The 12,063-nt window shown below is 42.4% G+C and overlaps 1 protein-coding gene across 2 annotated transcripts in view; it reads right to left on the minus strand.

Annotated features, from left to right (window-relative positions):
* Window positions 1–9,446, minus strand: part of HSF2 (heat shock transcription factor 2) — a 16,635-nt gene extending 7,189 nt beyond the window's left edge. For both annotated transcript variants that reach the window (XM_074537904.1, XM_005487762.4), the window contains exons 1-7: window positions 9,193–9,446; window positions 5,793–5,901; window positions 5,454–5,581; window positions 3,946–4,070; window positions 1,896–1,971; window positions 684–745; window positions 486–570 (exon numbers count right to left, since the gene is read on the minus strand). In XM_074537904.1, coding sequence (XP_074394005.1) covers window positions 486–570; window positions 684–745; window positions 1,896–1,971; window positions 3,946–4,070; window positions 5,454–5,581; window positions 5,793–5,901; window positions 9,193–9,354 — 747 coding nt within the window. In that variant the 5' untranslated portion in view covers window positions 9,355–9,446. The remainder of the gene's footprint in view (window positions 1–485; window positions 571–683; window positions 746–1,895; window positions 1,972–3,945; window positions 4,071–5,453; window positions 5,582–5,792; window positions 5,902–9,192) is intronic.
* Window positions 9,447–12,063: the final 2,617 nt, after the last annotated feature.

Raw genomic sequence — 12,063 nt, forward strand, 5'->3', positions numbered from 1 at the left:
TTTGTTATAAAGCTAATTCTAGTGCCACACTAGAGGGCTTGTTCTAACAATTTCCTCACCAATTACTATTTGGACAGCTGAAAACAACTTTCAGTGGTGTGACTCATTCAAACGTAACAGGAACATGACATGACTGAGCAGCACACTGGGCCCTTGTCCCTGTATGGGGCCAGGGATGCCACATTCCCGAGATAACACTGAAACATTTTATGTGCTATTTCTAATAGCACCACTCTTAAAAGCAAACTGCTTTCAGCACCATCATGTATTTAATACACAGATAACTGGTTTATATTTGCTTATGTTGGAAAGTGAATGGTGATTATCAACCCCTCCAGCTTGTGAAAGGAAACAACACAGCCTATCACGTGTACAAGCTGACAGCTGTCAGTACACAGCTGAATTATAGTCTCCATATGACAATGAATTTGATCCATGTGCCCACCTGCACTCCATTAAGAGAGTACCCATAATAGAAAACTTACATGGTGGCTACTATCAGTTGGTTCTTTCACAATTTTCTGAAATACATTCGACTTTGTAGGTCCATTAGTGTTCAGAAGTAGAGGCCTACATCAGAAAGAGCAAAGTGAGGCAGCCATCTCAAACCTACCTCTTTGGTCATTAGTCAACAAGGCATGTCAGTTTATCAAGTGGACAGAAGTGTCCAAGATCATATTTACCTCTTACGTTTTAGGCTCACTAGTTGGTTGTTCTGCACCAAGGTAACAATGAATTGTACAATCTGTAAGGGAGAGAACACTACTGTTGGTTGCTTTACTCTGCAATTGTTTCTCATAAGCACCAAGGCATCTTATAGCAAAAGACAACAGTAATAAAACCTATATGTAAACAGCAAAACACTTTCTTTGCATAATAACTTTTATACAAAGCTGTTCAGAAAACCTAAAAATCAAGGTATAAACCAGTGCTGATAATAACTAAATAGTTACTCGATTGTTAAAGACTTCACATAGCAGGTGATAAGAGCCAGCTTTTATACAACATCATACAAGACACAGAAAGACATACAGCAACTCAAATGATTAAAAGAATTCTAATTAGAAATGACAAAAGACATATAGGGATGTGGACCATATACATAACCCGAATCTGTAAATACTGGTTCTGGTGAAAGACATTTTTGACAGATTCAGAAAAAAAATTACATGTACAATTAACAGTATTCATCAGCTGTCATTTCTTCTGAAATGTTAGCCTTCCTTCTCTTATGCTTTAAATCTAAGGCTTTAAAGTATGTATCTGGCTTGAAGAAACTGGGAAAAAAAATCAGTACGTCTTTGCTATAAGGCTACTTGCAGTGATGCCCTGATATGTTAAAAAAAAATAGATTATAAACTCTATGCATTTATATCAGTTTTGGTTGATCATAAATCTAACTGTTAAATAATCTAAGTTAACATATAATCAATAGGTTCCACTCAATTATTTATTCCTCTTGTAACTAGAATATACAGTCAGTAGGTCAGTTAAGTGGGGCAGCAGTGAACTTCCAATGCAGAATCTTGAAATTCTTGCAGTGAGCAAGTTACTCCCAAGCAGCTCACAGAGAAGTAGACATCTGATTCCCAAAGTAATTAAAAAATGGATGGACCATTAAGGTTAATGTAATAACAGATGTAGGATGTTCTTGAGCCTCTTTCTTTGAAAATGTTCACAAGACTTTGGCCTTATTTTCTGCTTATGCAATAAAATACCCTGAATGTTTGTATTACTAGGGTTTGTTCATCATATAACACCCTGCTGTTTTTTCTATTAAAGAGAGATCTGACATTATAAAAAGCTGAGTGAGGGCAAAGCAAGATAACATGGCAAAGCATTCCTGTTTCAGAAGCACTCACTCAAGCACACACAACACTTGAATGAAGCCTTACCTTTCGAATAACTTGCTGCTGTTGCAACTGTTTTGCTCTCAGTTCTGACACTTCCCTCCAAAGGGATTCATTCTCTCTGTTTAAAAATGATGATTTAAAAGTCACACTAAAACTAGTATTTAATTTTTGTTAAAGATCAGTTGGCTTCATTGAAACACTTTGAAATGTATTTCTAGATTGGGGGTTGGAGTGGGAGTGTCACACAGGCACCAAGCAGCCTTGGAAAGTAACTGTGAAACAAAGACTCAAACACATAGCCTGCAGAGAATTTCCATCTGCTTTAAAGGAAAAAAAGCCAAAATACCCAAATTTGGCACTATACATTCAGCATTTAAAAATTAACCATCAGCATTTAACAGTTACCTCCATTAGCTCCAGTAAACAGGCATGTTAGGTGACCAAAAATAACAGGAGCATGTCAGAGGTAGCAGTTTTCACAAAACACTGTTTTAGAAACCTTGGTTCTTCCAGTACTCACAGGACTCTAATTACTGAGACAGTGTAAAAACTGCACTATTGTAACCACAAGCCTTTTTGCTTCCACAGTGTATGCCATGTTAAGAGGTAGATAATGAGTACCAAAAGCTTCAGTGGATATGGGTAGACAACATACCATCCTCCTCTCTTTTGTAGTTTAATTTTCAACACAAAGAAGCAAACTGCACTGGTGTATGGGGTTTTAGGAAACCTTAAACTACACTTTCAGAAACAGCAGCTCATATGCAGTGTGATGAAGGGAACTACTCGCTCCTCAAAGTGCTCCTATGTCCAACACACAATTTAAGAGTACAGTTCCATCACAAAATTAACAGCAGAAGTGAGGGACTCTGAACTTTCTTAGCTTTTTCACTACTTTCTCAACATGTTTTGTAGGACCAGGTGTTCTGATTTAGCTCCAGTTTCTACTTCATTCACTTTAAACTGATGAGATGACAATATGGACCTCAAAGACCAACCCCTAGGTTCACATCTCTACAAACTGTCAGTTAATCAGCAGCTGGCTGCCATTTCAGTGAAAGCCAGCCCTGCTCTGGGCAGCAGTGTGGACCTGATGGCATTCTGAGGTTCCTTTCAACCCAAATTCATCCCGGATTTCAAAAGGGCAAATATAATTTTGACTCTAGACTGTTCAAATTCTAACAAAGACTATGCCCTAAGCAAAAGAAGTTTGCCTCTAAATATTCTACCACTCAAGTCAGCAGAACTGAAGTCTAGAAATGAGAGAATTTACTTCTTAAAACCTGAACTAATCACTGACCTCTGCCACAGAGGTACACTGTCATGAAACCATCTTCTAGAAGAAGAAATAGAAACTCTAATAGTTTCTACTGAGATGATGTGACTTACAGTGCATGACCATATGCTTATGTATCTAGTCTGCATGTACATATTCTAAAGGATTAAGTAATTTGTGACACTTATCTCACTGTTGAGAATAAATCATAATTTCTAAGCAGGTAGTACTGAAATTCTACAAAAACTCTATTTACATTTCGATTTTCAATTTCGTTTCTTTGTCAATAAGGTAACTAATGAATTTCCAAATTAGATTTTCTAAACACTTTTTCATGGGTATTAACACTTCCACAATTTTTAACAGTGGGGCATAAGGACAAAAACAACAGGAAAATAAAAACAATGAGCATAGACATTAATTGTCCTACAAAATTATTACATGCAAGCTGCACAAACTAAACTCTGCCTCAAAACAATACATTAGCTATTTCAAACTTGAAGACAAAAACCAGCATACTTTATACTAAGAGCTGATTTAAATATTCAGACTCAGCATCTATATGGAAATATTATTAAAGGTGTCATTTAATTGCCTACTACTAGACAGGTCTGCAGACACCATCATTGCCTGTAACTTTTAATAATATCAAAAAATTCAATTTTAAAGCAATTTTTATGGAAGTTTACGTTCCTAAAGCAATAACTGAAATGAGGCAACCAGAAATCAAGAGACACCTAGAAACATGTCTTTGTCCAATATCTAGTATCAACAATTACTCAGCATTAAGGATCAGATACTGATGAAGCAACTTACCTCTTCAAAAGAGACAACTGAGATTCAATAGTTGATTGCTTAATTTGCACCTTTTGAGCACTGCATATTATTTTAGAGAGATCTTCCTGACGGATCTTGTTTTCCTCAGGTCTCGAAGAAGAAACCTTTAAAAGATTAGAATCCAGAAACAACACTTCCCTTAACTCATGCTTAACTATTATTCTCTTTTGGTGATGAAGTATATTTTCTTACTAAAGTTAGCAAAATATACACTTAATTTAATAATAAACCAAGCATCCAAAAAAACCCCAAACCAGAAACACAGCTGTCACCACATTAGCTTTAGTTGTTACAAATATTTGTGTACACTCTTGACTCTTCAGGCATTTTCCCAAGGGCTCTATTTTATCGTTAATGCATCACAAAACCTGGTGATAACCAGTACATCACCCTGTGCTGGTTTTGGCTGGCATGGGGTAATTTTCTTCATAACAGCAAACACAGGGCTCTGTTTTGGACTTGTGCAGTTGTGCTGCAGTGCTGGCAATACAGAGATGTTTTTGTTACTGCTGAGCAATGCTTACACATGGAGTCAAGGGCTTTTCTGCTTCTCACTCCACCAGCCAGTTGGCTGGGGCTGCACAAAAAATTGAGAGGGCACACACACAGCTGGGAGAGTTATCCCCACCTCACCAAAGGAGCATTCCCTACCATCTGGTGTCACGCTTAGCACATAAAACTGAGGGAAAGAAGAAGGAAGTGGAAGGGATGTTCAGAATGATAGCATTTATCTTCCCAAGTCACCATTACATGTGATGGGGCCCTGCTTTCCTGGGGATGGCTGAACACCTGCCTGCCCATGGGGAGTGGTAAATGAATTCCCAGTTTGGCTTTGCTTGTGTGTGTGTAGCTTTTGCTTTATTTATTAAACTGCCTTCATCTCAACCCAGGAGTCTTCTCACTTTTACTCTCCCAATTCACTTCCACATCCTGACATGGGGGTAGTGAGCAAGTAGCTGTGTGGGGCTGTGCTCTTGGCTGGAATTAACATGACATCCAGTTTCATTTGCCATATTTCTATTTGCTGCCTATAAGCACTTGACTCAGTAACAGCACAGCACATTTCAGAAGCATAACAAATGTGTTTATACATTTGCCCCATTCTCTTGGGTGTGCAGTCTAATGCTTACAGTAGCTTTGTTCTGAAACAAGCTACATAAATGAGCAGTTTCTTACATTGCTGATGGTAAAGTCAAAGTATGCTCTGCACTTCTAATACTCATTTGCAAATTGTCATATTACATAACTCACACTTTTCTGCTACCTGTGAAACTTTACTACAATGACAGCAAAGTAGATAAAGAAAGCCTTGTCAAATCCCCCAAAATATCTTTACAAGCTCAAGATCTAAATGAAAGCAGGGAAGTTTGTTTCCATAAAGTCTGAACTTATTTGCACTCACAATCCTGCATTAAAATTTGACAAGAACTTAGCTATTTATCAATACTGAACAGTACAGGTTTTCCACACACTGGATTTTCACTAACCTTCCTTTTAATGTGTTCCAGCAAGTCCTCCCGGCCCTGCCTAAAATATGCATGCCGAAACTCTACTGGACCGTCTCGCTCCAGTTTGACAATTCCAGAATCAACATGGACGACTTTACGGAAGCCATCTTAAAAAAAAAACAAAAACAAAAGAAAAATCTCAAAACCCACTTTAGGAAATTAAAAATATGCTGTCCCCACTATCCCGTTACCAATTTTGAGAATAAGACAGTATCCTAGTTGCAGAGAACACAAAGCACCTGCTCAAAGGAAATGATAACTTAACGTTTATGTACAGGATTTAGAACTGTGCTAGAATGCAAAAATCCAGGAACTTACACATGTTTAACTGTCTGACAAAGCTTGCCATGTTGTTATGCTTGAAGTACTTGGGAAGAATCTCTTTTGCAAATCTCTGTTCATCCAACACCAAGAAACTCTTTCCATTCTAAAATGAGAGAGACACATTAAGCTACTTAAAAACCATAGCAGAAAACACACTGGGCTTTTAGAATTAATCACCAGATTGGAATGTTTCCTTTGTGCACGCAGTACATTACTGATCTGCTTGCCTACAATTTTCCAAAACAAAAAGGGTACAAACCTTGCAGTTGCAAAGCAACTGAGTACTATCAATTTACATCATTACCTGTATCTGAAGGCAAACATTTCTACTGTTACACACTGCTTGAAGATATGAAATAATTGTTTACCAGCAATGATCAGTTTCACTACAGGACAATACTATCAATTTTAAATGTAGTCTTGAAGCCAGTAAGGAATCTTAACAAAGAACCTGAGCAAAGAAAAAACACCAACAACCAGCTGACAGTCCCATCTGCTTTTCAGTATAAAACCATGATTGGTTTGATAGGATCTGTAGAGCAGATGAAGCCGTCAAAGAGGTGAGGGTGTCCACTGGGTTTTATAGTTACCAAAAAGGTAGTCACCTAAAGCAAGATTCCCCTCCTGGAATGCCAATTGTGAGGCAAGACTGATCTTTTATTTAATCCACAGGCTTGAACTAAAATAGACTGATCAGATCTTTGTTCTTCAATGACCGCACTCCATTTAAACTACAGGGCAAGTAATTGGCAGAATGCAAATTACCTACTTCAAAATGGTTTAGGTTTTGTCTACACATCCACAATACTCTCACTCTGTAGTTAATAAAAAGTCTTATCTTCAATAAATGTCAACACTTTTCCTGCATCTTAAGAGGTCTTTTTAGTTTAGTGAGTCATTTCTCTTATCCTCAAATGCCAGCAGCTCTGTGATCCCAAGAAGCTTAAACAACCAGCTGTTAAGACCATACAAAGGTCCTTGTCCAAAGGCAGGTGTCATTGTTTCAGCTAGGATAGAATTCATTTTTTTCGCAGTAGCTGGTAGAGTGCTGAGTTTTGGATTCAGTTAGGGAATAATGTTGATAGTAAATTAAGTTTTAGTTGTTGCTGAGCAGTGCTTACCTAAGTCAAGGTCTTTTCAGCCTCCCAAGCACTGCCAGCAAGCAGGCACACATAAAGCTGGGAGGGTGCATGGCCAGGACAGCTGACCCAAACTGGGCAAAGGGATATTCCATACCAGGGAACATCATGCCCAATATATAAACGGGGGAGTTATCCAGCAGGAGGGCCAACTGCTGTTTTCGGATGGGCTGGGTACCGGCCTGCAGGTGGTCACCAATTGTACTGGGCATTTGGTTCTCGTGTTTTCTTTCTGTTTTATTACTGTTATCACATACTTTACTTCATTTCAGTGTTAAATGGTCATCTCAACCCACGACTTTTACTTTCTCTACCAGGGGGTGGGGAAGTGAGCAAGTGGCTGAGCTGCACTTAGTTACCAGTGGGGGTTAAACCACAACAGCTCGTTCCAGCAATCAGCAGGGAGCATCAGAAACAGGATGTTACAAATGGCTCTCTACTGGATGACTTAGGCCTTAACACAGAGGAAGGTAGGGAGATTAAAACTGCCCCTAATGCCTACCTACCTCCTGCTGAGAACCTATCAGTAGAAGAAAAATGGGAAGCAAAAGAAATGCAAGAACAGACTATTTTAGCCAATGCTGTCTGTTAAATTCACAAACTGAAGGTGCTGAAGCAAGTGACACTACAGTGACCTGTGACACCAACAGACAACTTCCATGCAATGCCTCACTTTATCAGCACCTTGACATTGTCCAGGCCCAGCACATGAAAAATGTGGGAAACACATCCACAAGTTCTTGTTGCCGTGACAGTCACTTACAGCAAAGCTGCACAGACATTAAGCCTGTAAGCTTCACTACACAGCTAAATACGATAATAATAAATACGATAATAGTCAACTCCTAATGCCAATGACTCCAGCACACAGCAGCCTTCCAAGTGCTTCATTTGGTACTCCTCACCCACATCACACGCAATCCCAATACCTCCTCGCACAAGAACTGCTGGTTGTTAATAATATCAACTGTGACGGGTGAACCTTCCCCTCAAGAAACAGCTTTGCAGAATCTCAATTATTTTTACTGTTTTTAATTTAAAAAATAACACAAGGATACCTACACAGGTATTGGTACATTTACTTTAAATAAACATAAAAATATATTTGGAAATATACCATCAAAAGCATAAGGCAGCGAAACCAGCATTTTTTAATGTAGACAATATCAATCTTCATAAAGCCTTTAGTATCTCTCTTCCAAAAAAAAAACCCACCAAAAACCACCCCAAAAATCACAAAAAAATCCCATCCTAAAACAAAACAAAACAAAAAAGAAAAGCTGCCATAATCTCTTGAGGCCTCCTGCCTCCCTCCTTGGGAAGTTCTGGTTGAAGGTATTGGTAAATCATTTCCAGTAAAATATTTAAGACATTTCATTATTTCTAGAGCATTTAAAATAAGAAGCTCTCAATTGAGTTTAACTCAATACCACTTGAAGATATTGATACGATTTGAGAACAAGATTTTATTGAAAACAGCATATAGGGGAAAAAATGAAGCAGTTATTATTAAAATATGTGCTTAGAACTGTCAATGATGCTCACTGCAGCACCTTGCCAGCCCTTCACTGCCCTGTGAGAAAACTGGTGCCCAATTCGAGCTCTTCCGTGGCCCATCCCCTTCCCGCCACCCCAGCAGGTGGACACCGAGCCCGGGAAGCCCCCGGCCATGCCCCACGTGGCCGCCCCCCAGTGTCCCTGCGGGATCCGGCCCTGCGGGCAGCACACAGGAAACAGCACCGGGCCTGAGCACGCCGCTCTTCCATCTCCCGGAGCTCTCCCGCAGCCCCGGCTCACAGAGGGCGAGCCCGGTTCCCGGCGCACCCACCACCCCGCAGCTCCACGTTCCCCACGCCGGCTCCTTAACCGCACGGCAAAATCCTCCGGCTCCCGGGCCCCTTCGCACCCCCACGGGCGCCCGAGCCTGCTCAGTCAGAGCCGCCAGACAGACACCCCCGCCCTCCGCAGCGGTGCGGGGGACGCGCCCCCAGGGCGGGCACCGCAGCTCCAACTCCACAGTTAAAACACAAGGGAGAGGCTGAGGGCAGAGACGAGCCGGCCTCTGCCGAGCAGCGCAGCTCAGCCCGGGCCGAGCCCAACCAAACCATGTGGCCGTGCCCTGATTTTCCGTCCTCCCCACGGGCACGCCGAGGCCCCAGCAGGCCCCGATGCCCGCCGGAGCGAAGCGCAGGGTGATGGCGGGGGCTCCGACACACGCGGGCGGGCAGGAGGTGGGGGGGGGAGGGAGGGCCGACCTGGCTCCAGGTGATGAGCTGGTTGCTGGGGGTCTCGCCCAGCAGAGCCCACAGCTTGCTGAGGAAGGCCGGGACCCCCGGGCTGGCGAAGGGAGGCGACGGCTGCTGGGAAGGCTGCGGGGGCGGCGGTGCCAGCGGCTGCTGCTGCTGTTGCTGCTTCATTGTCGCTCGGCAGCCTCCGCGGCCTCTGTCCGGGAGGGAGCACAACCAGACCGGCCTTGCCCCGCCCCTCTCCCCCACCCCGCATGCGCGGCGGCCCCGCAGCTCGCGCGCGTGCCGGCCCCGCCCCTTCCCCCTGCGCCTTACATAACGTCCCCACGTGCGCCGCCCTCACGTGTCACAACAGCGCCGGCACGGGGGGGAGCGGGGCCAATAGCGGCGCGCCTCGCGGCGGGGGGGCGGGGCCGCGGCGCGCGGGCGCACGTTCCCGGAGGGGCAGCGGCGCGTGGCGCACGGGAGGGCGCGCGGCTGAGGGAGGCGGGCAGTGAGCGGGAGCGGTCCCGCTGCGTCTCCCGGGGAACGGCGGGCGAGGGCCCCGAGCGGGCCTTCTAAGGCCTTATCCAAGCCTGGCGTTTCCGAACCGCCTGGGAGAAAGGCGAAGAGTAGCTAATAGCTCAAAAACATGAGTACACAGGGTGTATGCACAACAGGAACGTGCAAACCAACTCTCCCCAAAAGCATCTCAGGCAGGCCCTAAGGAGACCCCTCTGCATGGCAACTTGTGTTTAGACTTCAGACTTATCAGCTGCTGAAACTGTGAAACGAAACTGAGTATCTCAAGGAAAACAAAATAATGAATGGTGAAATACACTTTTATTTTTTGTACTCTACCAAGTATTTTGCAAAAAACTTAATCACATATTAACTGCAGATAGTTTCTAAGAAGTTGTTCTGTTGAACTGAAATTAGTATTTTCACAACAAAACTTCATTGACTGGTAGTGTTACTAATATTTTTGTGGAAATTTCTCAAAAAAGTCTCAAAGAATCTCAGTTTTATCTGCTTCAGTTAGCAGTGAAAACAATGGCAAAGGGAAGATAACAGAACCTTTAGCAGGATAGGCGGCAAGAAATTGAAGTTCAATATTTCTGTTTCAAGCTGTGTATCACACAGCTTCCCTTTTATCATCATTAGCAGCCTACCGCAGCCTGTAACAAACCCTTGGACTGACATTCACTAGATCATTCCTGAAAGAAGTCACAGTTGCTAAATTCAAGGCTCAGCTTTTCAGGGTCAGTATTTGGAATGAGAAAACTTAATGCCTTTTGAATTTAAACACAAATTTGCAGTAATTTCCCCAGTAATTTTTCATCCTGACATGCATGTGCTGCAAGCTCTCACCAGATTCCGTTTATCCAGATACAAATGCTAGATAAGCAGAGAGAAGAAAATGGTTGTGACTTAATCTGGACTCAGTATTGTTCTGCATCTTATATTTCTTGTTTACAACTTTCATCTGAAAACAGAAGTTGATTTGCAGAATTGTTGGACAGTATTTCAAAAGGTAAACCCCTATATTGATGTCTTTGGCTGAGACAGAAGTGGAACCACACACTTAATTTTTTTCATTTCTCCAGTAGATTGAACATCACCACAGTGAAAAAGACTGCTGTGTGACTTGATTTCCAGTGTCTTACAGTTGAGGCAAGTCTTTAAACCTTTCTTTCTAAACCTCAGTTTAGGAAAAAAGTTTTCTTCAGAAGCCTCAAGGCTTAAGAACTGGAAGTCATTTATTAATACTTAACATAAAATGTTAGCAATGTACAACTCAAGTAAGGCTTCCATTAGGTTTTTATTTTACTGTCTTAAAAGGTCTGAGCACAAGGTGCTTGTTTGTCCCTGTTCATAAAGCTTTTGGTCACATTATTTTACAATCCAGCCATTTCAAGACTCACTAGTCTTTAATCTGGGGCTATTTGACTGCCCAGTATCTTCATAAGCAGTCTGTAATCTTTTTCCACACTGCAGTAAATTTTTCCTCCACCTAGCTTGCAGAAATCTGGTAATTATCAGCTCTGAGATGGATCAAGCTATTTAAACCTTCCCTGATGCAGTTCTCACCCTCCCCTCTCCAGAAAAACATTACACTTTAAAACTTCTCAGGTACTGTGAAATGTTGGGAATTCAGATCTCTTCCCGTATTTCTGAACTAACCCCTCAAGCCCCAGCAGATTCTGTTCCTCCTGAGCCTTGTTCCCCCTCCCTTGGGCCCATGGATCCCTCAAATGTCAGAGTTCCAACTAAGACCGAGTGCTCAGGGACTAGGGAAGCACTGCCAACAGGAAACATCTGATTTCCAGTGCTTTTTTTCCACAGCTTTCATGGAGAGGCTACATAGTTAGCAGCACCTCAAATCTGGGCAGGAGGCCAAAGAATAAAGTTAGATAGCTGTTCATATCACTGTTTGTTTTGACATCCCAGATGCCTAAAAATCACATCCATCACTTGTCTCTTCCTCTCATGCTCGAGCAGCAGGCAGCCTCACAGCACTCCCATACTTTTATAGGAGCTTTGACCACTGATTGTCCAGTTTTGATGTGCTTTAAGAAAAATAATTTGGGATGGGGACTCTGTTCCACAGCACATTTACAAGCAGGGGTCTCAAGGCAGCCCTCATGTAACAATACTTTTCTGATATGAACTTAACCTATCTTCTCTGACTTCCTATTTTCTTCCCCTACAATGGGATATGCAGCAGGGGTCAACAGCCCTGCTTGTGCTGTTAGTCTGGCTCTTGTAAGTCTGAAGTGCAATCTCTGTGAAGTCCAGTTACTACAGACCCTGACTAAAGCCTGAGTCAGCTCCCCAAGGGATACCAGTCTGCAGATTTTCCTTAAGACAAACAGCATGATGCAAAACAAGAAACTGAAA

This window comes from Zonotrichia albicollis, chromosome 3 (assembly GCF_047830755.1).
Source record: "Zonotrichia albicollis isolate bZonAlb1 chromosome 3, bZonAlb1.hap1, whole genome shotgun sequence".
In the NCBI taxonomy this organism is placed as follows: domain Eukaryota; kingdom Metazoa; phylum Chordata; class Aves; order Passeriformes; family Passerellidae; genus Zonotrichia; species Zonotrichia albicollis.